Source organism: Eulemur rufifrons, chromosome 18 (genome assembly GCF_041146395.1).
Source record: "Eulemur rufifrons isolate Redbay chromosome 18, OSU_ERuf_1, whole genome shotgun sequence".
NCBI classification, from domain to species: Eukaryota; Metazoa; Chordata; class Mammalia; order Primates; family Lemuridae; genus Eulemur; species Eulemur rufifrons.
In genome coordinates, this window is record NC_091000.1 from 39,838,604 (window position 1) to 39,864,621 (window position 26,018).

At 37.4% G+C, this 26,018-nt stretch overlaps 1 protein-coding gene across 1 annotated transcript; it reads right to left on the minus strand.

Annotated features, from left to right (window-relative positions):
• Nucleotides 1-25,553, minus strand: CTSO (cathepsin O). The gene is made up of 9 exons (XM_069493259.1): nucleotides 25,441-25,553; nucleotides 24,040-24,460; nucleotides 12,091-12,199; nucleotides 11,345-11,484; nucleotides 8,523-8,690; nucleotides 6,658-6,779; nucleotides 2,901-3,064; nucleotides 2,222-2,314; nucleotides 1-1,194 (listed from the first exon to the last, which is right to left on the minus strand). The coding sequence occupies exons 1-9, from the start codon at nucleotides 25,551-25,553 to the stop codon at nucleotides 1,160-1,162; spliced, it is 1,365 nt and encodes a 454-aa protein (XP_069349360.1). The 3' UTR covers nucleotides 1-1,159.
• Nucleotides 25,554-26,018: the final 465 nt, after the last annotated feature.

The following is a 26,018-nucleotide window of genomic DNA, read 5'->3' on the forward strand; positions in this document are numbered from 1 at the left end:
GTGGATGCAAGTTAATGGGAACTGCAACCATGGCACAGCACCCGAAATCACTCACACAATTAATGACGCAAGAGATCACAGGCAGCATGACTGAGAGCCAATCGAAAGCAAAAGGGGGTGCACAAAGAAGCAGTTAGGATTGAAGACCCAGAAAACCAAGCAGAAAACTGGGAGGCAGAGTCTGGGGAGCTCACATTTTGGGTGATCCCCCCAGGTTAAGAGATGGGACTTTGAAAAAAGTGGTGCTGACAAATCTGGGGAGGAAGAAGGCGATGAGAGCCAGATGTTTTTAAAGGCATAGAGATGAAGGGAGCCCAGGAAGTGGTTAGAAAATAGAACGAGAAAGTAAAAATGAGAATTAATTCTTTGGTCAGGGAAGCCAAACCACTAGGAAAACTTGGTTAAGAGTCAGAGAAAGAGGATGAGAAAATGTGGCATAATACTTTGCTCTGTAATATAGGGGAAAAAAAGTAAGAAATAAAATCTATTGGATTTCTATCAGGAATGAAAATTTCCAAACAACTTGTCTCTTGTGAATGCTAGTAGAGAGTTCTGAACACATAGTTACCATATTGGTCATTTAGTTTCTATCAGTTTAACTGTTTCTCTTAAGAAGGGATTTCCCTTTGTTTCCTTCTACATGGCTGCTTCGCTGTTCAAGGTAAGCACTATTTGTTGTGGTGAAGCTCTTGGTGTTTCAAATCCTGATATTCCATCTTAGAGGGCTGCTAATATAATTGTGTGAGGCACACATAGTTTCAGGTTGGCCATTCCTGTATAGAGAGGTAATCTAAGGCTAGTGATTATATCCCAGGAAAGAAAATAAATTCTTAACACTTCTTTGATCCCATCTGAAGAATCCCATTAAAAACAAATAAACAAACAAATAATAAGGAAACAAAAATGAAGAACAGAGTCTTCAAGTTAGAGGGACCTAAAATATCTCCTAATCTGACCTTCCTCCCAGGGTGGAAGGTCCACAGATTTCTCCAAAAGAAGGGAATATTCTACAACTTAGTTTAAATACTCCTGGGCCCTAGAATCTTTTGTAGGTAGTTGCTGCAGCCTGAAGTTGAATAAGACTTAAAATGAAGTACTATGTTACATTGTATTATGAAAATCTTCATTTTTGTAGTTGTTTCTTCATCTGCCTAACATGTCACACAAATATAGCAGAAACCGAATCTGCAATACCTAAGGGAAAAAAAAAAAAAAGAAATTATTAGTATTAGTCTATTTCCTCTTTAGATGCCTTTTAAATAACAAATTAAAACTTATTTTTCATTTGGGTTCAGAAAGAGTATCTACTAAGAAAATAATGTAATAGTTATCACTACTTGTCATTGTAAACTTGGCATCATCAAAAGCAGACATTAGAAAAATATTTGGCATATTAGAAATATTAGAAATATTAGAAATATGCCAAATATTTTTGTCCTAGAAATTAAAAAAATTAAAAAAAAATACCTCACAAGAAAAACTACTTGTTAACTAAATAGGTGAATATATCTGAAATCTGTATTGCACTAATATATATTTATTAGAGGCAAAATAACTTATAAGATTATTTTAAATACAATTTCACAATTCAAACTCTAAGATTTGAACTTGAGTATAATTTCAATAAATCACAATGCAATCTTAACATACAAGAACATAGATCTGAACATCATGGCGAAAACAATAAATAGCCCATCTGAAGACTCGATTTCATTGTAATTAACCACCAGTTAATTACAATGAAATCTTTGAAATCTCTTGTCACTAGGGAAAACTATCTGCCTTATAATATTGTTTATAGGAGTAATATGACCATCGTTAGGTATGTATTAATATCTTACAGGAAATGCTCACTTTCAGGAAGAATTTGTATCCCTGTGTAATTAATACCAATCAGGCCCTTAGAGACTCAAATTGGGAAAGCATTAATAGGGAGAGAGAAAACATTATCTCAGTTTTGATATATATATGTAACATATATATTAATATTTTTGCTACAATCCTTCTTCCTTTTTAAATTTGAGTATGTTCATTAGTGGCTCTTTTAAAACAGTCTTTTATTTTTTCATTTGGTTAGAGGACAGAAAAATTATTACTGCAAAAATGATCTGAGGACATTGGAAGTGTACTATATAAACTGGATAGGTTTGCATCTTTAATATATTCAAAAAATATTCCTTGATATTTAGCTTGAAGTTTTAAACACAAATTCATGACTCACCACAAATATTACTCCCCATTTTCACATGAGCATAGCCATCCACTCCCCATGAACTTCCCCATGAATTCCGCACAATCCAATATGGAGTACTTCCTACAAAACATAAAGTAGTAACAAACCCTGATAACTCATGTTCGTTATGCATTCATGAGTTTATTTAAAGTTGGATTATTGATAAGTATATTAGCTTTGAGAAAAATATTACAAATGTCGTGTAACGCTAACTTAAATAAAGTAAACCTGAGCTGTGCTTAGTACCACACCCCAATCAGTAGAAATGTGTTTGAGTTCATTTCACTTAACACAGGGACTACAAGAAATGAAAACACACATGCATCTCCAGGGAATTGAGAAAAGAAAAAGAAAAAAGAATTGTTAGATATGTGTGATAAAATACTAAGTACCTCTCTCTTCCCAACAATTATCCTAAATATTCCAGATGGAGAATGCACATTATTTAAACCAAAAATTATCATCATTTTAAAAAGGTATCCATCAAAAAACTGATAGGTGGAACCTGAGAGGGTATTTACACCTGTAAGATTATTGAGTAGTTGTGAAGGTCTTATGGGGACTTGGACATAGCAAAACCAAATTTCAACATTCTACATGATGGTGAATCATTCGGCTTTCAGAGTCCAAGCAGGAAAGCAATCAGTTGGATCTTATCAGTACTTACCTGTTTTATCAAACCCAGTTATGAGAACTGCATGATTTGCTTCTCTACTAGAGCAATGATGCTGTATTATGCCTCCCAGATAATCTTGCCAGCTTACTGCATCTACTATGACTACCAAAGGGCCAAAGTTAAGAAGTGCTTTCACCATTTCATCTTCTTGCTCACTACCAAAAAAAAAAAAAAAAAAGAAGGAAATATTTGGTTAAAAAGCTTAGTTTTTAAGGAAAAAATAAAAATGATCTATTTAACCTGTGTACGGTTATGAGTAAGGTTTGGTGGTTGTAATTACAAAAGACAGAAATAATGGAGGCTAAATGAAGTCTGGGAGATTGGCAATCTACGACTACTATGGGCTCTGGGATATCAGGAACCCAGGAGTTTCCCATATCACTGTTCTGCTTTGTGAAGTTTCCATTCTCAAGGTCTGTTCATGCTCCAGGAAGGCTGCTGGGGCTCCAGCCACTTAACACATATTTCAGACAGCAAGAAGTAGAAAGGAGAAGAAATGGTACATGTCTGTTGAGGAGAATTTCCAGAAATAAGACGTAACACTTCTGTATGTATCTGCATGGATCTCATTGACCAGAGCTCAGTCATATGGCTAAGTCTGGCTTAAAGAAAGACGGAGAATGAATTTTGTAGCTGGCTAGAAAAGTGTCCAGTTACAATACAAAGATTCTTTTAATAAGAAAAGGGGAATATCTCTTGTCATCTCTGCCACATGGTATGAATCAAGAGACTAACTAACTTATGCTAGTGAATGTCAAATATAGAAATTATAGGGAAGGCTTACCCAAAAGTAGCTAATATAATTATACAAGAGAAAAAATGTTGAAAGAAATGTACAAAAAGAAGACATATTAAGATGGAAGGAGAAGTACATGCTAGATTGTGAAGACTGCAAAATACACAGTTACTGTTTTTACACATGGACGTCTACCAATAAAGTCTTATGTTACACAACATTTGTCCTTCATCGATCTTAAAAGTATATGATCAAACCATTATTTACATTTTTCAAAGGTCAGCTTTGTGGGTGAAGGACACTGAAACCAAGTTACTGATAGTTCAGGCCATTAAGATAGCACTTGGTGGTTTATTGCTACAGCAAGCAGTGGGTGGACTGGTGGCTGCAAAGAGTAAATAATCCCTCATGATGCCCAGCTGGAGACTAGTTTCTAGCAAGGGAATATTTTGTTCACACGTGAGTAAAAAATTGAATGCGTAACAATGGAATTTATAGAAATGGAAACTATAAACTTATTTTATACACTTATTCATGTTACCCATTAATATGAAAATCTGTATTTTGGAGATCAATAAGCAGATGTTTCTAATTTCTGCTGCTATAATAATGATCAGTATTCATCAAGATTACCCTAAGACAGGCAAAATTATAGAATTTTTAAAAGGCATCTTGATAGGTTTTGAGTTTTCTCACACCTGGGTTCAAATTCCAGCTGGACACTGCAGTCATGCCACCTATCATGCAAAATCAGTATGAAGATAAAATTATCCAACGTAATTTTGCAGGATATAAATTACATAACATGTCTAGCACATAAATTATACCCTAAGTTTACAATAAGCATTTTTCCTTCCCTCATTTCTAAGTTATCTAATAATTAATTTTGTTAAGCACAGGATTTAGTGTATATAAAGTATATTTTATTGTATGAAATTCTTTGAATATTTTGTAATTTAAATATGATATATACGATAATCTCTGTATTAACTGGAACACAGCTATCTCCATCCATTAAAGATAACAAAAGGGTTACTGTAAATACATCGCATCTAAGATCCAGTTAGAGGAATGAGAGAGAAGCAGAAAGATCAAGAAGGAGAAATATGTTTTAGAATGTAAAGTGTAATTAACATTGTAGGATCAGAGAAACAATTTAGTAATAATCCCTGCTTTGAGGTGGAGCTGAAGAAAAGATAGCAAAGATATTGGAAAATAAGAAATAGGATGGCAATCCATGGACATAACCAGCAGACAAATGTTCCAACTGTTCTGCCTCAGGACCTTTGCATTTATAGTTTCCTCTGCTTGGAGGTGTCCTCCAGATATCTGCGTGGCTAAGTCCTCTCACTTCTTCAAGTCTTCACTTCAATATCACCTTCTCAGCGAGGCCCTGTCTGGGAACCCTTCCTGAAACTGTATACTCCCTCCCCCCTGCCCCCATCTTTCCTCTTCCTCACACTGTTTTATTTTGTTTTCTTTAAAAAGTATTACAGCTAACATACCATACATATTTTTTATTTGTTTTGTTTATTGCCTGTCTCAATCACTAAAATATAGTCCATGAGTTTTGTCTGTTTTGTTCACTGCCAAATCCCCAGAACTGATTTGAATGAATGAATGAATCAAAGAAATATCTCCTTGTAGTACAATATAATCAGCTTCCTCTCTCCTCTCCTAATTCAAACTAATGCCTATTATTCTTTTGCTTCTTCCTAATCTTTTTTTCAATTTCCTATCCATAACAAGGGAGTCCCTGAATCCTTTTTAATGATATTTTGAAAATTCAGTTTCTTCTTGTGTACACTCTTCCATCATACTCTCAAGAAACTGATGCTTATAGAAGCACACTTTCTCATTTTAGAAAGCACATTACCTACTCCCCCAAAGGAGATGTTAACGAATGTACTCAGTGACCCTGCACATTTTATTATAAATCCCACGTAGCCTGCCAGCTGTGGAATTAAGGCTCTCTGGTGTATAGTTCCTAGGGTCACCCCGAGGGCCCTTGTTGCAGGCAGAAGCTGTGTTGACAATATGCCAGTCCTCTGCCAGGCTCATTTAAAGGGGTTACATTTTTGTTCAAGGATGCAATTTCACCCTTGATTTCCTCCAGATCCCATGGGTAGATACCATCTGCATCAAGGGATTCTTTTATATTTAGCATCAGTAAGTCACAGGGCATTGTTACTTTATCCTAATTTAGTTTAGCTCCTCTGTTTTCTCTGATTCAAAAGACTGTGCAAAAAATTCTCAGTATATATATATTTTTAAATGAAACCAGGAGTTAGTTGAGTTTTCCTCTGTTTTCTTTTTTTCATCCCTGAGTACCTATTTTTTACTATATCAAAGGATCATAATGATTCTCTAGCTGGCTTTGTGTTTTTCATGTGTTTTTAAAGCATTTTTAACAGATGTTTCTCCCTGAACCTAGACAAAGTTATCCTGTCCTTCAATTCCAACACAATCTTTTTCCTCATCCTATCTTTATCTATCCCTGTGCTTACAGTGTGGGCTACATAATTTATCTGCAGTCGTATACTCTCTCTTGTTTCTAATCTGAAAGTTTTGGTTTATGTGTTTCTTATGGCTGATGTCTTGAAAAATGTGAGGAACATAGAAGGTGTTGGAAAAATGCTTCTCGGTATGTAGCCTGCTTGGTATTAGCTGGAAAGTCTATAACAAGCAATTTTGGATTGACTCAACATTAAGATGGAAATATGCAAGTGGTGTCATAACACCTTAATTTGGTAAGAGGAAGGGAGTATAAATTATTCTGTAAACTGGATTGAAATGTGTTGTTTCCAAAGTAATGACTCATAGGAAAATAAGTAGATTAAGAAACAACATTTATAACACTCCATTGTGATCGCCCATTAGTCTCTTTAGTAAAAAGTAAGGTTTAAAACAATTAAGAGTACACAGTGATGCATGCCTTCAATCAAGTTATTAACTCTGAATAGTTACTAGGTCATAAATTAAAAATATATAGAGAAAGAATAAGACACTTACCTGAAGTCATATGCATAATAATCTTTGATCGAAAATCCAAAATGTGAACCAGAAAAGTAATGACACAGACCGTTTTGTGCTTTAAAAGGGTATTCTGAATCTTTCACCAGTTTTACCTGCGTCTAAAAGAAAACAATTACCCAAAATGTTCACTGTGTCAGTTGTTTTAAAACTCAAACAGAACCTACTTCAATGTGTCAAAATAGGTTCAATTTCATTACACCTTTATCATGTGGATATACTCTGGGTTCTTAATAGTGTAAATTAAATCTTTAGGTGCTTGTTCTGGATATCCTAAACAATTAGTGTCAATATCTTTCTTTCTCTTTTACTTCTGTGTTCTTATATCTTCTTTTCCTTGACCTCCATCGATCTGATAATAAAGTCTCGTCATCTTTCCCCTGAGGGTACAACAGGGCAGTGCACTTTCCTTCCAGGGCTCCTGGCTCTTTGTTAACAAGTCTTTGAGACCCCGTCTGCTGGTTTATACACAGGCAATGGGTAGGCCGAGCGTCCTCTCCATTACTTCACCTTATGCCATTCATCTAGCACTGCAGTCTCCAACCACTGAGCCAACCAATGGGCTGCAGACTGGTAACTGGTTGGTCCATGGCCTGTTAGGAACCAGCTACACAGCAGGAGGTGAGCAGAGACTGAGCAAGCAGAAGCTTCATCTGTATTTACAGCCGCTCCCCATCACTGGCTCCCCATCGCTGCATAAACTCTGCCTCCTGTCAGATCGGGGCGGCATTAGATTCTTACAGAAGCATGAACCCTACTGGAAACTGCATGCGAGGGATCTAGGCTGTGCTCCTTATGAGAACCTAATGCCTGATGATCTGAGGTGGAGCTGAGGTGGAGCTGAGGCGGTGCTAGCACTGGGGAACGGCTGCAAATACAGATTATCATGAGCAGGGAGGTTTGACTGCATAATAAATGTAATGTACTTGAATCATCCTGAAACCATCCCCCTCCCCGCCCCGTCCATGGAAAAATTGTCTTCCCTGGTCCCTGGTGCCAAAAATGTTGAAGACTACTGATCTAGCATGTGTCAAATATTTTATAGTTGTCTGTATGGCATCCTCCCTTTCTGAATGCTGTGCTTATGAAAGGGAGGGGCCGCACAATTCACTGTTGTCCACAATGTGTATAGAGCAGTTTCTGAAATACAGGGATTGGAAATACAGTGAATGGATAACAGATGGGCATTTGGGTTAGGGGAACTCCTGCTTGATGACTTTCTACAAAGCAAAATAGTGCCGTCATTGGCAGGTTTCATGAAGTTGCTGTTGGATCTGGGGCAATGTCAGAGAGAGGCCTAAATGCACCGCGGGACACTAGCCGGAGCCATGCGGTGGGAGGCAGGGGACTGAAGGTGCAGCTCTGGCTCAGCTACTGACTTGGCAACAATCTCTCATCTCCCAGGTCTCATTTCTTCATCTATATAAAAAGCTACGGCATTACTTGGCCTCTAACGTCCCTTTTAGCCTTAACATGCAGATATTCTATGAAAATAAATAATCATATGCTCTCATCTTTCTGGGAAATTACACGATATGTGTCTGCAGAAAAAAAAAAAGTATTTTTCTATTAAGAAACATTAAGAAGTAAACATAAATATTTTTCTGAAGCCAGATCTCAGCTAAGATTTTTCACACTTTGATTTCTTGATGGTTGATTTGCCTGGAAGCAATTTTTAAGTCATTTTTAAGTCTTCTAATTAATTATTTTAAGCTTTGGTCATCTACATTTCTGAATTTGAAAATAGTACTTAATACATCAGAGTAAATTGTCTGCATTCCGAACACACAGTGAACAAGCAAAATAGGAAATGAAGAACTTTAAAAGGCTGAGAGACTAGTCACCTTGTTTAACCAGTTTAGAGCATTGAGAGTAGAGCCTCCGCTGCAGCCGTAATTGTCATACGAACAGTCAATGACTTGCTGGACGCTTAGGTCTTCCAAAGTCCCCCCTTTTATAGCACATACGGATTCCACTGCACCCACCACGCTGAAGGCCCAGCATCCTCCACACTGATTACAAATAGACAAAGGGGGTAGTATTTATTACCCAATAGTGCTTAAATCAATTCACTGATATCTTGAAATATAACAAGTCATCAAATTAAGTAAAGCTTCCAGAATGTGGAAACCTATAAAAATATATACGCCTGTCCTCTAGATTGCAAATTAAAAAAAGAAAAAGAAAAAAACCAAAAACCTAAAAGTCTCTTTTGAGCGTCAACATTTAATTATTAATTAATGTTAAATTAGTAGTAATATTGCTATTGTAAATTAGACAATGAAAGATCAAAGTGAACTTTTAGAGATTGAGAAACACTGGGACTAACCGATGTTTTGTCTTTTCTTTGAGACAGAGTCACACTCTGTCACCCAGGCTGGAGTGCAGTGATGTCATCATAGCTCACTGCAACCTCAAACTCCAGGGCTCAAGTGATCCTCCTACCTTGGCCTTCCAAAGTGCTTGGTTAAAGGCATAGCCACAGTGCTGGTCTGATGACATTTTAAAACACTCGTCAGTTCACTGAACATACAACTTCTCTTTGTAAGTGGCTTTTCTACTGGAGAGTGGGTACCGACTCTCACCCCGTACTTTAATCACCCTTGATTCTCTCTGGACCCTGTGCTTCTGTGGGATGTAGCGGCTCCATCCCAAGGGTGGAAGTCAGTGAGGAGAGGCTGTGGGGGACGGTGTGTGTTGTATTCATTAGTTGATGAAAACAGGAGCTGAACGAATTACTTTTCAGGCTATTAAGATGGCAGAACGTACCTACTAAGTATGCACATTGTGGATGCACATGAAATGTCCTAATGATTTAAACTCCTATCAATCATTCCTCAAACACTGCCTGCCAATCATACTGATTGTGGATCTATTAACTTGCTTTTATTTGATAAGCTAGACCAAAAGAATAAAAGGGCTAGTCCTGAAAGAAAGAGAGGAGATAGAGGGAATGGAATTAGGGATCATGTAAAAGAAAGAAGGAGTCACAGAAAAGGCAGAGAAGAGAGTAAGATTTGAAATTGGACAGAAAACCATGTGCTGCAGAATTAGGCCAAAAAAAAAAAAAAAGGAAGAACAATTGGATGTCTTTGTGGAGTGAGGTTTTGAGCAACATTATGGCTTTAAATGCTCTTTTTTAGGTCTGTATCTTCAGTGCCTATAGCATAGTAAAATATTCACTAAGTGACTCCATGGCAGAGTCTCCAAACCTTGACAAATGTGAATACAGACTGCTGATACTACATCCATAGCTAGCTTTATTCAAGCCACGAGGGCAGTTCCTGCTAAGAAAAAAGAAAATAATATATATATGTATCTGTCCAGTATATTCCTTTAATTAAAAATGACTAATTAAAAGTTCCTCTTTAATACATGCAGACAATTTTGGGAAGGATTGGATTTATGTCTATTTCACATGTTATGAATCCAATAATAAAATAATGATTTGGTGGTAAAATTTAATGCACAATAATAAATAAACAATCTGATAAATAAAAAGGATCATTCTAACTAGGCATTCACTACGAAGCTGCTGAGTCCAAAACACTTTCCATACAAGGGAAGGCCGAATGACCTGTTGAGGTTTTCCACTGCATACAAACTGCAGGCAAATGGAGATTACCCTCCTGTGTTTAGGGGCCTGACTTTCCCTGTTGGCTGGCATTCCTGGCCAAGAGTGGGGGTGCAGATGGCTAGGGAATGACAGCAAAGCACACACACACCCCTCAAACATCTACCAGCGAGGCAGGTTCCCTACGTGCATAAGTCATATCCTCCCACATCTGATGTTACCACTTCCCTTCTGACGTCAGAGGACCCTTCTTTCACCACTTCAGAATAACACAGTTGCAGCTCTTCCAACACCCATGACCGCAGGCACACTTTGGGGTCTTCTTCAAAGTAAATTGCTCTATTGATGGCAGTACTTACATATTTCTTAATCATGTAACATGTATGAAACTGTGCTTCCAGGTTTATCAGTTTTCAATCTTTTTACAAACTATGTCATTGGCTAAGTTCTTAAGTGTTGTGACCTAACTTCATTTCCATCCCATAATCCCTGGCATTTTCTTGCACAATTTTGCATAGACGGTGATTTATAGGAATGTCTATGTCACACTGTAGCGGAACTGATTACCGATTATACGTTTAAGCACCGTAGATTAAAAGGTGTGTGATCCTCGGAGGATGGGAGCCTTTCTGATGGAGATCACAAGACGAGGCCTGAGAACCCAGCAGATCTGGCAGCACTGTTGGTACATGTGTCCATTTTCATTACTTTTTTAGTATTGTCCTTTGAAACTATTTAAGCCTTTAGTGGTCATGTTTACCTTCTCCAGCCTTCCACCTGCTGTTCTACAGAAGGCTTGGTATCTGGGATACAGCCACTGGCAAGAATCCCTGAGTTAGTGTGCTGGTGACAATGGCAATTAGTGAGAGAACACAGCAAGGAAGGCTTCTTTGAATTCAGGAATAAAAGTCAGGGCTTTGACATCTGCCTCTCACTCCTCCAGAGATTCTCCTTTCATTGTAACTTTTGGATGATTGAGGTGTTATATTCCTATAGAAATGATGGGCTCTATTACAAGTTTAATTAAACTTGACCTCAGAGGTGCCTTCCAATGCTTAAATGATTAAAAAAGACAAAAGTTCTAAAACTTACCATCTGTTGGTTTCTCACTTGCGTTACAACATGCTTGTCCCTCCAGTCAAATCTTGATGGCAAAGATACATTGGAGACAGACGTTTGTACACCTGCTGAGTATCTGGGAAACCTGGAAGGTTTGCTTCTTAGATAAATGGCTGAGTAAAAACACAGAATGAAAAGACAACCAATATTATATTATAGGGAGGGAGTCACGGGATTATTTTTGGAGGAATTTTTCAAACAGAAACAGTTCTAGTAGACCTGTCATTTTAGGATTTTTTTTTTGTATGTGATTTCATATAACATGAAATGATTCAGCTGAAAGCTGCAAAAGAGAAGTATTCCTACAACAAGGCTGGAGCACACACAAAAGATGACTTGTTTTATAGAACTAGGTCAGTAATAAAAATGAGTACAATTGCCATCACTTGTCTGCCATCATTTCATCATAACCCATGAAACCACAAGTATCTTAAACAGAAATAGCATGGAAAACTACAGAAGTGACAAAACAATTGTCCCTTGTAACCACATGGAAATGTGCATAAGTATTTATTTCTTAAGCAATAATTAGCATAGAACCATGAATTTATTTTTATTATGGTAAGCACATGGTACCTGCTTGACACTTATTTGGTATTTAATAAATGTCAACTATTACTCAAATTACTAGATTTACAATTAAATACTTCCTCAAAGGTTAAGTAAACAAATTATTAACATCAGGAGATAAATCAACTAATATCGCCATCAAACCATACCTTTAAATTCTTCAGGAAACAAATAAGAAAACTGATTTATTCCATAAATGGCAGTGGAGTTTTCACTATGAAATAAAGAATTCAAGTATCGATGTCTATTAAGACTTTCCTACAAGAAAAAAAAAAAAAAAAGCTATTTTATATCTACCATGTCAATTTTCCAAGTAATCTGTGTTTAACTAACTTGGAGATATTTTTCATGCATAAAAGCCACAGCATGATTTCCTGTAGATTACAATGTAAAGCTATATAAGATATTAATAGCAGATTTATAAACATTTTATATTAGAACTACTGAACTACTGTCTAATTTCAGACAATTTTTTTTGAGGCTTGGAAAAGTATATCTTATCTACTTACAATTCCTCTTCACCAAGCATGTTGCGATATCACATATATAGTTGTTAAAGTGTTGACATAGTCAAAAAATAAAATAAATTGCAGATAATCACTAGATACTAGTGGCAAATTGTCACCTGTAGACATTCACTCATGTGATTAAATAATTAAGAATATGGAAAGTGGCCTCATCATCTTTGTGTTTCCCATCACTAAGTAATGAAGCATGAAAAAAGGACTGGGTAAATAAATGAATACATCATTCTAATTCTATTAAAGCTTTATAGATATCTCTACCTTATGTAGGGTAAAAAGGCATTGTGAAGGAGATGCAATCCTGGAAATGTTCCAGGAAGACAGCCTGGTATTTCTATAAGGAGGGAAAATGTGACCATTATTTATAGATTCTTCATCTTTGCATTTTGTGATCATTTACCTTAGAATTGTCTTTTGTATGAACATGCTTCAATTTCCTAATACCAACCAATTGTGTAGGATAAATAAAACTTCAGGGGACTATCATTTGGCAAGTTTCCAACCTAGCTCTTCTACATACTTGTTTATGTACTTATGTATTTATTGTGTGTCTGTCTCAAAAACCTACCAGTGAAGTAAGGGCAGGCCTGTCTGTCTTTTTGATCTCAGTGTTACCTTCTGAACACGTGCCTGGCACACAACAGATCCCCAATAAGTGTTTGCTTATGAATAGATACATGATACTTCGCTTATATTATGGCCTTACTAGCTTTCAGCTGTTTATTTTTAAGCAAATTATTGCTGGGAGTTACCATAATCTCATTTGTTCCTTTTAAGCATGCCTAGAAGGACTGCTAATTACTAAATTAATAAAGTTTTTGAGGGCATTTAAAGAAAGTCTTGAAGAAGCAAGGTTTTGAATATAATCTGGATATATCAACATAAAAACAGAACTAAAACATAAGGCAATTCTATATATGACAAATGTCAAATATAAGCCAGAAACTGTTAACTGCTAAGTAATTCCAAGGATTCACTCAATCAATAAGCATTGACTGGCCATCTTTGTGAGCTGGAGTAGTCAGGAAGGGATTGAGAATGTAGGACGTTAAGAATGCACAGGAGAGCACATGGGAGCCACAAGAGTGTGCCTCACTGGCTTTGAACTTCCATGGTTACACCAAGGGAAGCCACAGTTCCCACAGGCTGCACCTAGCTAATGACTGAGCACTAAGGCTGGGCACGTAGGGGAGACACAGGACTCCTCTGATGGCTGATTTTGATTAAGGACTCCCCGATGGCCTTGCCAAACCTTCCAACCTTCCTTGGACTGTGAGGCAGTACAGAACTCTTCCTCCAACCTTCCTTCCCTCTCTCCTTTCCTCAGGGTCAGAGCTACACTGCAATCAGATAGCTCTACCTGGCCCTCTCCCCATTTTCTCACAGGCATTGCTCCTGTGATTAGGCAAAAAAAAAAAAAAGAGACAGAAAAAAAGATAAAGGGAAGACACAAGTTATCAGTATCACAAATGAAAGAAGGATCATGATTATAGATGCTGCAAGCATAAAAAAATAATATCTTGAAAACTTTATGCCAGTAAGTTGACCACCTGTATGAAATGGACAAACTCTTTGAAAGGTACAGATTACCACATCTGAAAGTAGGAGAAATAGAAAACTTACACAGCCCTTTACCAACTAAAGGCATTAAATTCATAATTGAAAATTGACCCAAAAGAAAATTCCAGGCCGAGGTGGCTTCATTGGTGAACTCTGTACGATAAAGAAAGGAATAATACCAATCTTACCCTTTGAGAAAATAAAGAAGAAGGGAACACTTTGCAACTTAAATAAGACAAGTGTTATTCCTATCCTAAACCAGAAAAAGACATCTCAAGAAAATAGAACTTCACACCAATATCCCTCATAAATATACTATGGTTGCAAAATCCTTAACAAAATATCAGCAAATCAAATCTAACAATATATAAAAGGACAATACATCATGACCAAGTGAAGTTTATTCAGAAATGCTGGGTTGGTTTCATACTTGAAAACCAATCCACATAATACATCACATTAACGGAATAAACGAGTAAGGAAAACTGTATGCTACTTTCAACAGATGCATAAAAAGTATTTGACAAAATTCAACACCATTTGCTGATACAAATTCTCAGCAAAGACTGAGAATAAAAATAAACTTCTTCAACCTGATTGAGGGGATTTAGGAAAAACCTACATGATAGTGATGAAGGGCTCACTATTTTCTTCCTCATAACAGGAAAAAGGAAGGGACGTCTGTTTTCACTGCTTTTATTTCACAAGTGTGCTGCAAGTCCTATTTTGTTCAATAAGGTAAGAGTAATAAATAAAACACATTTTAAAGAAAGAAGTAAAACTGTATGTATTTGAAGAAAATAGGATAACATGCAGAAAATGCAAAGGAATCTACAAAAATGCTACTTGAAATAGTAAATAAATTTTAGCAAGGTTGTAAGGTAGAAACAAGATCAATATAAAAAGCTAATTGTATCTTTTACACTGGCAACAAACTATTAGAAAATGAGATTTCAAAATTTAAAAATTTTTAATGAATATGAAAAATTGAATGAATTTTCAAATATTTTAAAAATGACTAAATTTAACTAAAGTTGTTTAAGACTTGGACTGAAATATACAAAATATTACAAAAAGAAACTAAATTAATGGTGAATTGTACTGTGTTCATAGTCTGGAAGACTCAATATTGTTATGACAGCCATCTTCCCAAACCGATTATAGAATCAATGAGATTCCACTAGAAATATTAACAGACTTTTTTTTTTTTTAAAGAAACTGACTATTGGGCAAAGGGCTTTTACAGTTTGATGTCAAAGGAAAAATAATATCAAAATTGATAGAGCTGATTAAAAAAAATCTTCAGTGTACTACAAAAACCATAAATTAAATTGAAAACAATGCCTATGAAAACTACCTACCACTAAAGTTAACAATATTTTTATTCAAGAGATTTTCCAATTAATTAGAAGAAAATGAAATACTGATAGAAAAATCAGTATAAGTAACTAATCTTGTATTATTGAAAATATAAAAATAATTTAATATATAATTTATTAAATTTCAGTATTAAAGTGATGCTAAGTGACACAACAATAGCATTTTATGTTTGTCTGTGAAATCTGTACGTTGTTTATAAAAGTAAGATTCATCCTTCATGAAATCACTGGGGAATGGGAATATAGCCCACATGTACACACACACCTGTACACACACACATATGAGGCATAAACTGGTAACCCTTTCAAGATCCTTAAAATTCTAGAAATTGTTTGGCCAAGAATGTCTAATTCCAGGAACATATTTTAGACTCCTGAGTGTTGGCAACGCTGTAACTCCAAGTATTATATTATAGGTGCGTGTGTGCGTGTGTGTGTGTGTGTGTGCATGTGTGTGTTTACACGTGTGTGGCTAGGAGGGGAGACTATAATTTAGACACTCTCCATTTAGTTGGACAGCTAATGCAAATTTATCTTACTAAATCATTTTATAACCTATGAGAAAAAAATATTGCCATTCTGAGTTAGCAGATGTCAGACTAAAGCCAAAATGCTTAGAAGTAAACAAATTTATATATTACTTCTTTCTCAGTGAGTTCCCAAGTAACTCTCTTAATTGTTACATTGCCTTAGGAAAGTCATTTAATTATCCAAAGTTTAGTCATTCTGGCTGTGAAGTAATTTTAATGACATTAACTTAATAATGAGAGAAATAAATATAGTATTGATTTATTTTAAATATTCATGTCCCTAATTTTCAGTGTTGATTCCAATAACTGTTACTTGTTTGTGGTCTTACGCATGTGTTTGAAAAGACAAATCTCTCTCTCCACAGACACCATTTGCTGCCACTTTCTATACTGTTATTTGATTTATGTTGGCTGCACCAGTATTTGCAGAGCTTGTGGAAATGCTTCTTTCTTCCACTTTTTCAACCACGGGCCGACTTCTAAGAGAATACCATTTGTCAATTGTCTGTGCCATTCCAGTTCAATGACTCCTGTCATTTCATGGCTCTCCACAGTCCATGTTAGGGTACTCAATATTTGTAATTGTTAACTTCTTGCCAGGAGCAAAGTGTTCTAAACCCCAGAGTACTCTGCTTTGCCCTCTTCCTCCCACTGATACCTACCCCCTTTTTTTCACTCTGCAAACCACAAATAACATTAAAAGCACTTCCCTGGAGGTTTCTGAACAAAGCATAATTCTTTTACATGTCCACACACACAAAACACCCCCACACACTTAAAGGATGGCATTCTCCAGTGTTTCTTAACTATTCGACAAATTGAAATGTCTTCCCATTGCTGTGCAATCTTTGACTATATACTCCACCTCTCTGAGCTTTATTTTCTTCATTGACTAATGGGATAATGCTGACTTGGCAGAATGTAAGGATTAAATAAGATAATGTATGGAAATACATATTACAGTGGCTGGCAGAATAAATGCTCAATTAAAATACTTTCATGTTATTTCTTTCTTTTCTTTTAAACATAGAACATTTGGATTATAGGAAATGTCATTCTGTCTAGGGCCATACCATTCTGAACGTGCCTGATCTTGTCTGATCTCTACAGCTAAACAGGGCTGGGCCTGATTAGTACTATTAGGGGAGAAAACACCATTCAAAGATCATGCTTTCAGGCTCACTTGGAACGATTATTTCTCATGGTATTAGAAATCAGGATCAATTATCTACTGAAAGCAATTTATTGCTTTCATAATAAAATAATATTATCAGTATGACAAGAATATTTATTCTCCTTTTTGCTATAACAGAAGAACACATATCAAGGTCATTTAATAGGGGTTTCACATCATTTACATTTTAAAAAGCCTCATATTTCATTCCTTGAATTGTCTGTTCTTTTAAGTGAGTTGTCTGGTCTACCTGGATTCCGGCTGTTGAAGCAGATGTCACAGAAGCATCACTCACTGCAAGTCTGCACTGGGCTCTTGTTGCTCATTATATCAACAACCTCTGGTGGGGAAAGGATCAACTAGCATATGTTCCTAGCATAAGGCAATAGAGCGTATAATACTGAGCAACTTTACAGTAACTGTCTCTAAAGCCACATAAGATATTAAAATGAAAAACCTGAACCTCACTTTCATTTATTTGAGGAAAGATATAGAGTCTTGAGGAATATACAAGAAACTTCTCCTCAATAGCTTTGGAAAATGCAGAAGTTTAGAAATCAGATGGATCTTACATGAAGAAAATCAGAGCTGATAAATCGGAACAGTTTTTTGAACAGACTTGGTGAAAAATAACTACTTTCACCTAATTTTTGTTTTGTTTTGCTTTGAATTAAATGTGTTTAATTGAATGAGCTACAATGGGAGATACACGTTCCTGCCCACAAGGAGACTCAGGGCCAAAAAGCTTGAGGAAATTATCATATGATTATAAAACTAGGGAAAATATGTCCCTTGGACATTAATAGATATTATGCATCCTAAATCTCTTTAATCCACATTATACCTTACGACCCCATCCTTATAAGACTCTATCCCAAAGCTGTCTATATTATGACTTCCAACAGCCATGTTTCCAAGAGCTAGAATCTCTTAAAGTTGCCCTGTGTGCATGCGTGCAAGCAGGTGTGCAAGCAGGTGTGCTTGCGGTGATCCATATTCCAACTATGATTTACACGTAATATTTTCCTAAGCAGTCTCTTCAACATTCTAATTTGCTGCTTTGCTGGCCTAGCAAGGATTCGTGACTGCTCTGTACTTCTTATCAACCCATAAACAGAAAGGAAGGACAATGTTTGCTCAAAACAAGAAACAGAGGGGATTGTTTCAGTCTGATAAAAGATGACTCTGATGATAAGAGACCTGAACCAGTCTCATGAGGAGATTAGTCTGGAGTTTTAAAATTCTTCAGAAATCAACATTTTTCTTCTAGGATCAGAAAGCCCCTCCTTCTTTCTCAGGTGTCTTTACCCTCCTGACTTTCCAATTATGGGTAACAACAGTATTAGAAGTTGCTCCGTTTAGGGTAAATTGAGAATAAATGGTCATTTTAAAAAAGATCTAAGAATAGAAACCCATGGAAGGGGGTTTGCAGGGTTCTCAGCTATTTGCTGGCCCTTAATCTACCTCCTGGCAGAGAAACGTCTGTGAAATCTTTTTCACAGACTGCCTCTAAGTGAGAATAGACTAGATAAAGCATTTTCTTCTTCCATGTACTCAAGTGTTCCTAAAGGAGTAAGCGAATCCTATAAGAGCAAATTGTTGGGGCTTTCAGTTCTCTAAAAAAAAAATTCTCAGCTTCTGAGTACACTAAATAAATAGGGTTGAAAAGATTGTTACATTGGATGCCAGTATTTGTTCTAAGTGCTTTATATGAATTAATTGGGCCTTATATAAGGTAACTGCAAATATTACCTCCTTTCCGCAGGTGAAAAAACTGAAGCCCAGACACACGATTTGGCTAAGGTCACACTAGTAGCTTTTGATAGCCACTATAGAGGTCCCAATCTGGGCACTATAAAATAAGACGCAGACCATAACCAGACCTTTTTCTGCCCCCTTTCTTTTGCTGGGACAATGGATCTGCTCATCATCTGTGGCACACGGATCATGCTCTGCAAACCTCTGTGTAGCTCTTGCTCTATAATCCTACCCTTCTCTCCTCAATAAACCTTATTTTCATGCTTGTCTAACTTCGGCGTGTCTGGTGATTCTTCCGCCCTGGGTGTGTCAAGGACCGACATTTTCCGACTAAAACCTGACATTAGTATTTAGTGGAAGGGTGTAGTTACTCAGCCCATGGGCAACCTGCATAAAGGATATAAACTTTAAAGGACTTCAGGTCTATTTTATTAGCTGAGAAGGCAGTGAGAATTTGGTATCTTTTTCCCATCGGTATCTAGGTTTTCTTCTATTAATGATGATTTATTTTGCACTTATCAAGATATGCAATGATGTGGGCATTCCCTTATGACGAACCCCATGCATCCATGGGGTAAGCTCTATATTGACATTACCAGAGAAGCATAAGGTACTTTGTAACATCACTTTTTTCCCAGCACCTTAAACTCATTGCTCGTCTTTCAGGTCTGTTACTTAACACTTTTCTCCTAGCAGCCCTCATTGGTAGGTTCTGAAGTTTGGTGTGGGATAAATCATAAAGTTTACATACGGATTTAAAATGTTCTCCTTGGAAGTGCTTTACTTTCTGGAAGTTGCAGTGAATCCAGGGATGAGCAAAAAAAGGTAAAGTATTTGTATACAATATTGGAGCAATGCTGAGAGTTTCTCTGAAGACTTGGGAGTTGTAATTCTTAGATCAGTGGTGCCCAACTGAGGATAATTTTGTCCTTTATTTGCCATACTGGGAATCATCATAGTGGTGTGTGGAGGCCCAGCACGTTGACAATCACCCTGCAATACACAGGATGGCCCTCACAAGGAATAATTATCCATTCTAAAATGTCAAGAGCGCCACTGGTGAGAAGTCTTGTATTAGAATAATAAAAACTTTTCATAGCATATACTTTTATAAATTCCTGCTTTCAAAAAGTTTCTAAGACAAAGCATTTCAGATATGGTGTACTGAAGTATGTACAAAAATAAATGCAGATATATATTTACTATGCGAAGTAAAATAATAAGAAATGTTTAGTTAGTATTTGTGTGCATATGTATACAAAAAGATTGAATTAAATAGGTATTCTTTTGTGAATTGATTGAGGGAATCTATTTTTCTAGTGTACAAGTCTTTACATTCTTCTTTTTGTTTACCAGGAAATGGATTATAATAAAATGTTTAGACATAACAATATTCATTAATTAGACTATAACTTTTTAGAGCACAGTGCATGTCTTATTCTTCACTGTATCACTCAGAAAACCTAGATCAGTTCCTTATACATAGTAAATATTAAATAAAGTATTAGATAAATGGATGGGAAGATGGACAATGAATAAATTCTGGTCTAAGACTTAAAGTTTATGATGTATTTCCATTTAGTCAAGGTATACTTTAAGCAAGAACCATCAGAAAAGGTTTGCTGAACAACATTATCTAACATCAAATTCACCTCCTTACGCTTCTGTTATGTAGAAAATAAGTTTTAAAGCATTTTTGGATAAAGTTCATTTGAAGGACATGATCCAGATATCCAGGGAATGATCATGGCAATACCTAATGACATATCTGTGGCTCATTAGTTAGGATTGCTCATTATAAAGATGCCATCATCATCTACTTATACGTAAGAGAATATTTCTGAATGTATAAACAATTTATAAAAATGTAGCCTGTCTCATTATGGCAAGTGTTCTTAAGGTGAAATTTCTGGAATCGTATGTAAAAATCACGTGTTGGTATAGAAACATTATTCTGAAGTGAGGACATACAACTTTTATTAGATCCAACATTGGGTCTGTGGCCCCCAAAAGGATAAGAATACTAAATGCTCTGTCATAAAATAATGATGAACAGTAAATATGAGTGCACACTTAGATTTTGGCACAAAGGAGAGTAGGCTGCCTCCAACAGTTAGGAGCTTCCTGAGCACTGGAAGTTTCCAGAGGACCGAAAGGCAGAGAGAAGGGCTGCTACCCCTACCTTCCCCTGTCAGGTATCCTGTAAAGCATCCCATAATAAACTATGGAGGAATCTGGTCTTCACTGAGCAATAACGTAATGACAGTTTGTGGGAAAGTGTCATAGGTGCCACCTAACTTTCACTTAAGGAATATTCTGGGAGAATTTACAGAAATACATGAGGCTGGGTTTGCAAAAATCTTCACAATTCTCTAAACCTGTGGCCATGAAAACCATTAATCAATCAGGCACTTGCTCGGACTGGGCCTCCAGCTACGATCCCCTCAGTACTTTCAACGTCATGTTTCTGGCAGCCGCTATTGATTCATCAGTTTGCAAACATGATGACACCTATTTGCTATCCCTTAATAAGATACCAGGATCAAAAGACTATAGCTCTTGGTCCAAAGTATGTATCAACTTTTCTTGTTCTCTTTAGCACAACACAGAGTGCTTTGTTACTCTATTTTACTTTTAAAACTTTATTTTTTTTTAACTTTACTTCATCATGGAGCAAAGGGATTTTTTAGATTCTGTACATAATTTACCTGATAGGTAAACAGTGGAGAGTCTCAACTCAACCAATCATAATCTGACATATAATAGTCCCCCCTTATCTGCAGGGGGTGGGGGGTACCTTCCAAGATTCCCCAGTGGATGCCTGAAACCATGGTTAGTACCAAACTCTATATATACATGTCTTCCTATACATACGTACCTACGATAATTCATTTATAAATTAGGTGCAGTAAGATATTAACAATAATAATAAAATAGATTATAGTAATATACTTTAATAAAAGTTATGTGAATATGGTGTCTCCCTCTCTCTCTCTCTGTTTCTTTCTCTCTCAAGATATCTTATTATTGTACTTTGCCAGGGGTAACTGAACCATGGAAAGCAACACCGCAGATAAGGGGGGAACTACTGTAATTTTCTAAAGATAAAGTTTTCTACAGTTAGACTGAGATTCAGTTATCACATATTTCAATCATCCTGCAAGGCCAGGAGAATTCTTCCCAATGCTCCTGGTTGCCATGGCAGCAAGACCTTTCTCATCTTGCCCTGTGTCCAGCTCTCTACCCCAGGTCCAAAGAACTGTCTGGAGCCAAGCACTGAGTCGTCCAGTTTCCAGCAACTTTGAAGCCTAACTGCTCTCCTTTCTGCACCTCCACCTCATGAAGCAAACTCCTACTAGCCGCAATTCCTTTGCAAACATTTTCAGTCTTTCTTAGCCCAAGGTTTTTTAAATGTACTAACATTCTTTATAATTCTGTCCTCCTCCACATACAGCTTCCCATCTTCCAACTGGGATCCTTCTGTTTCTCCTGAGAAGATTTGTATTTTCTAGACAGTCATCTCCTGGGTCTGGCCTCTTCACAAGACCAATTAAGAGTCACTGTAGAAATTTTATATATATACATATACATTTATAAATTTTATTGCTAATATATGTTAAAAATATATTTATAACTCTTATGCCCCTGAGCTTCCAATCCCTAAAGATGGTAATTTTGAGGAGCATTGACCATTATTTGGCCAATGAATATATTATCAGAAGAGATGAGAGAATTTTCCCCTAAGGGGTATGGTTCACCAGGAAATGCAACAAAGTTCAGGACAGGGGTAAAACAGTGACCAGAAACTTTGTTCCCAAGTGAGCGGACCAGTGCCTCTGGTTTTGAAAGTGAGAACTGAACTCAACAGTAAGTAACAAAGTGGAAATTTAAAAAAAACACACATCTTGGTTTGAGCAAAAAAATAAAAGCTGACAGAATCAGAAAAGGATGGCTTTAAGGATGGACTTCCTAAACATTGGAACTTTCCAGAGGAGAGAGGAAGAGTAGAAAAGTGCACAACTAAAGAATCCCATGAGAATTCCAACATAATAGGAAGAAAAATACACTTCCAATGAGCAATACTACTAAAATTCAGACTTATTCTTTAATCAGAATAAATGAACTTTCTTTATAATAAATTAAATCATGCTAATAACATTTTTTATGACTTTTTAGAAATTTGTTAAATAGTATCAGATATATAGAACACAGTGAGGCAAACTCTAAATCCGTATCCCTTGCAGTTTCTTTGGTTTCAGGAAAAATCTATGTATTCCAGGCTAACTGGTCTTTTTCAGAGCTTTAATGCTAGAGTAAAATCTAAGCATTATGACGAAGACTTTCCCAAATAATCTGAAAAGGAAATTAAATGCTTCTCTTTTCTCTAAATCAGTCACCACCAAGTCAGAAAGAACTTTTAACTGGGTGCATTAATTTAAGGAGCCCCATTTCAGGAAAATCATTCACCATTAAGAGTCTCTGAGCTTGCTAAGGGCAGGCTCTTGTTAAAAAGTTCTGATCACAGAAGGAGGTTACCGGCGCCCCCTAGGGAAGAAAAATGGTAGGTTTCTCCCGCCGACAGGCTGCGCCCCATTTCTGGTTGTTATAAATGTGAAATAGAACAGCTTTAAAAACCAGGAGGAAGGGCCAAGGGGACTTTTAAAAGGGGATGCTTCTTCCCATCAAGAATACTTTAAAACCAAGCAGGTGGGAGGGGGGCGGAGGGGACGGGTAAATTCACACCTAACGGGTACAATGCCTGCTATCTGGTGGATGGGCACACTTACAACTTTGACTCAGACTGTACAAAAGCAATTCATGTAACCAAAACGTTTGTACCCCTGTAATATTCTGAAATTTTTTTTTAAAAAAGAATACTTTGGACATATCTACTGATTACTTTGGACGCATGATATAAATCCACAGCGACAAATCTCTGGAAAATCAAGGCTTTTGGTTAGCAGAGGCACTGGAGAGAGCGACAGTCTGGCACATGGAGAACACAGTGAGAAGTTCTCTGTGTACAGGCAGCTCAGAAACCCCAGAAGCATCGCAGAGCCCCGCGGGCCAGGGGACCACTAGGACCGTCAGCTCTCGGAGACCCCTCTTCCCGAGCCGAGACCCGGGACAGGAGGGAGGAGGACACAGACACACGGCGGCGCGCGCTCCGTACCCGGAAGGCGGCCGCCTCTCGCTCGCGGCTCCGCGGCCAGGTCGCGGTGAAGGTGGCGCCAGAGCCCGCGCCGCCCCCGCAGCACAGCAGCCACAGCAGCCACCGCAGCTCCATCCTCTCGCCCCAGCTCCGCCGCCAGCCCCGGCCGTTTTCTCTTTCGATTCCTCGGCTCCTCCCCCTGCCCGGGTTTGAGGGGCGGAAGCAGAGCAGCGGAGTGTATCGTCCTGGAGACTGGCTCTCCTTTGGGTCCCTTTGCTCTGTACCTGGGACTGTGGTGAACTGGCAGCTGCTGAGGTTCCTGCTGATGGTGTTTATGGGTTTTGTGCTGTGTTTTTCCTCCTCCTTTTGGAACCATCGGGCACCTGACCTCGTGCTTTCGGGATTCACCTCCCAGCCACTCCAGAGAAGCCTGAGAGCCACTCTTTATTCAGTAATGTGAAAATACAAACTACTGTGTGATCTCAACCTTCAGACTTAAGTCCTTTATTTTTCTGCCTTTTATCTCGAATTGACAGATTCAGTCCTTCCCCTTGGGTTTTCTTTCTGCCTTGCTCCCTATCGTCCAAGACCCAGTTCCGAGTGCGCCAGTTCACACGGAAGCATTCATTCAGCAGATGTTTATAAGTATGTAACGAAAATGTATAGTTGTGAAATTAATGCACACTTTCTTGATCTGTTATGGCCATTTCCAAACTCTTGAGGCCTATTTCTCCATTTGCAAAGGAAGAGAGAGATAGCACTTGCTTCTTAAGTTTGTGATGAAATTTAAATAAAATAATTCATGTAAAATAATGTATAAGAAGCCTGGCACGTTTTAAGTGCTCCATGTTAGCTGTTTATTTTATTTTTAAGGTTGCTGGGTTTTGTTCCATTTTATTATTATTACGTGGCTTTCCATCTATTCAGCTTAGTTCGTAATAACCCATTCTTTGCACATTCTTCCTTCTCCTTGCTTGTATTTTTATTTTTTCAAACCGTTTCACTTCATATTAACTAAGTCCTAGAGAATGGACTGCAGAAGGAACAAAAGTAATGCTCTCATCAGTTAACATCTCAGTCTGGCAACATCTCAGGTTAAAGATTTTCAGGTGGACGGTAGGGAAAAACTCTCCTTTAGGGAGAAAGGGCAGCTTCCGATGTCCGTTATCACAGGCGTCACGGATGACTCTCGGAACAGCACAGCTCTGTTTCTCAGAGTTGAATGTGCTGGGGAAATGCAAAATCAGATCCAGGAGATCTAGAGTGGGTCCTGATTCTGCTTTTCCGTCAAGCTTCCAGGTGGCGCTGCCACTTCTGGTGAGCCAGGCCACCCTAGGAGTAGTGAACAGTAGTAGCCCACTGCTGCTGTTCTTCGCTTGCCACCGTGCAAGAAGAAAATGGAAAAAGGGTCGGGGTATCTACCTTGGAGGAAATTCTGTCTGCCTTTCTGGCCGTTCCATCTTCTGCTTATATCCTTGGACAGTGAGTAGAAGCTGAGGACTATTGTCTTCTCTTAGCCTCAGAGCCGGGTACATAATTTGCAGGGCTCAGTGTAAAGTGGAAATAGAGGCCCCTTCTTCATAAATCATTAAGAATTTTAAGATGGCAACGGTAGCGCATTAACCCAAGCAATGGACCCTTCTAAGCACTGGCTCCAACATAGATGGTACATCCATGAAGCTGGCTCTAATGGGCCTTTCTATTTTAATCTATTCTAAACAAGGATCCCAAATGTCTTTGAAATTCATGTCATAGCCCTCTTAGAGTTTTAGAACCAACATCTGATTTACGTAATTAGTTTTTACCTAACTACAGTGAGTTATAATATTCTCTGATGCAAAACTGGTAGTAAAAATAATAATAAAATGAAAACAGTGTTCTGGGTATTGAGGAAAGACACAGGAGGTTTTTTGTATACATCCATAATAGAATATATTGCTTTAGGAAAGTAGGGTGATAAAATGTAATTTAGATAATAAGTTCACAGATCAATGTTCATG

Excerpts from the sequence above, each read along its gene's own strand:
- CTSO (XM_069493259.1), bottom strand. The coding sequence starts at position 25,553 with ATGTACCCGGCTCTGAGGCTAAGAGAAGACAATAGTCCTCAGCTTCTA. Across the intron at positions 11,485-12,090 it reads GTTTCCTGAAGAATTTAAAG|CCATTTATCTAAGAAGCAAA; the intron begins GTATGGTTTGAT and ends GTTTTTACTCAG. Across the intron at positions 8,691-11,344 it reads AAGTGAGAAACCAACAGATG|TGTGGAGGATGCTGGGCCTT; the intron begins GTAAGTTTTAGA and ends ATTTGTAATCAG.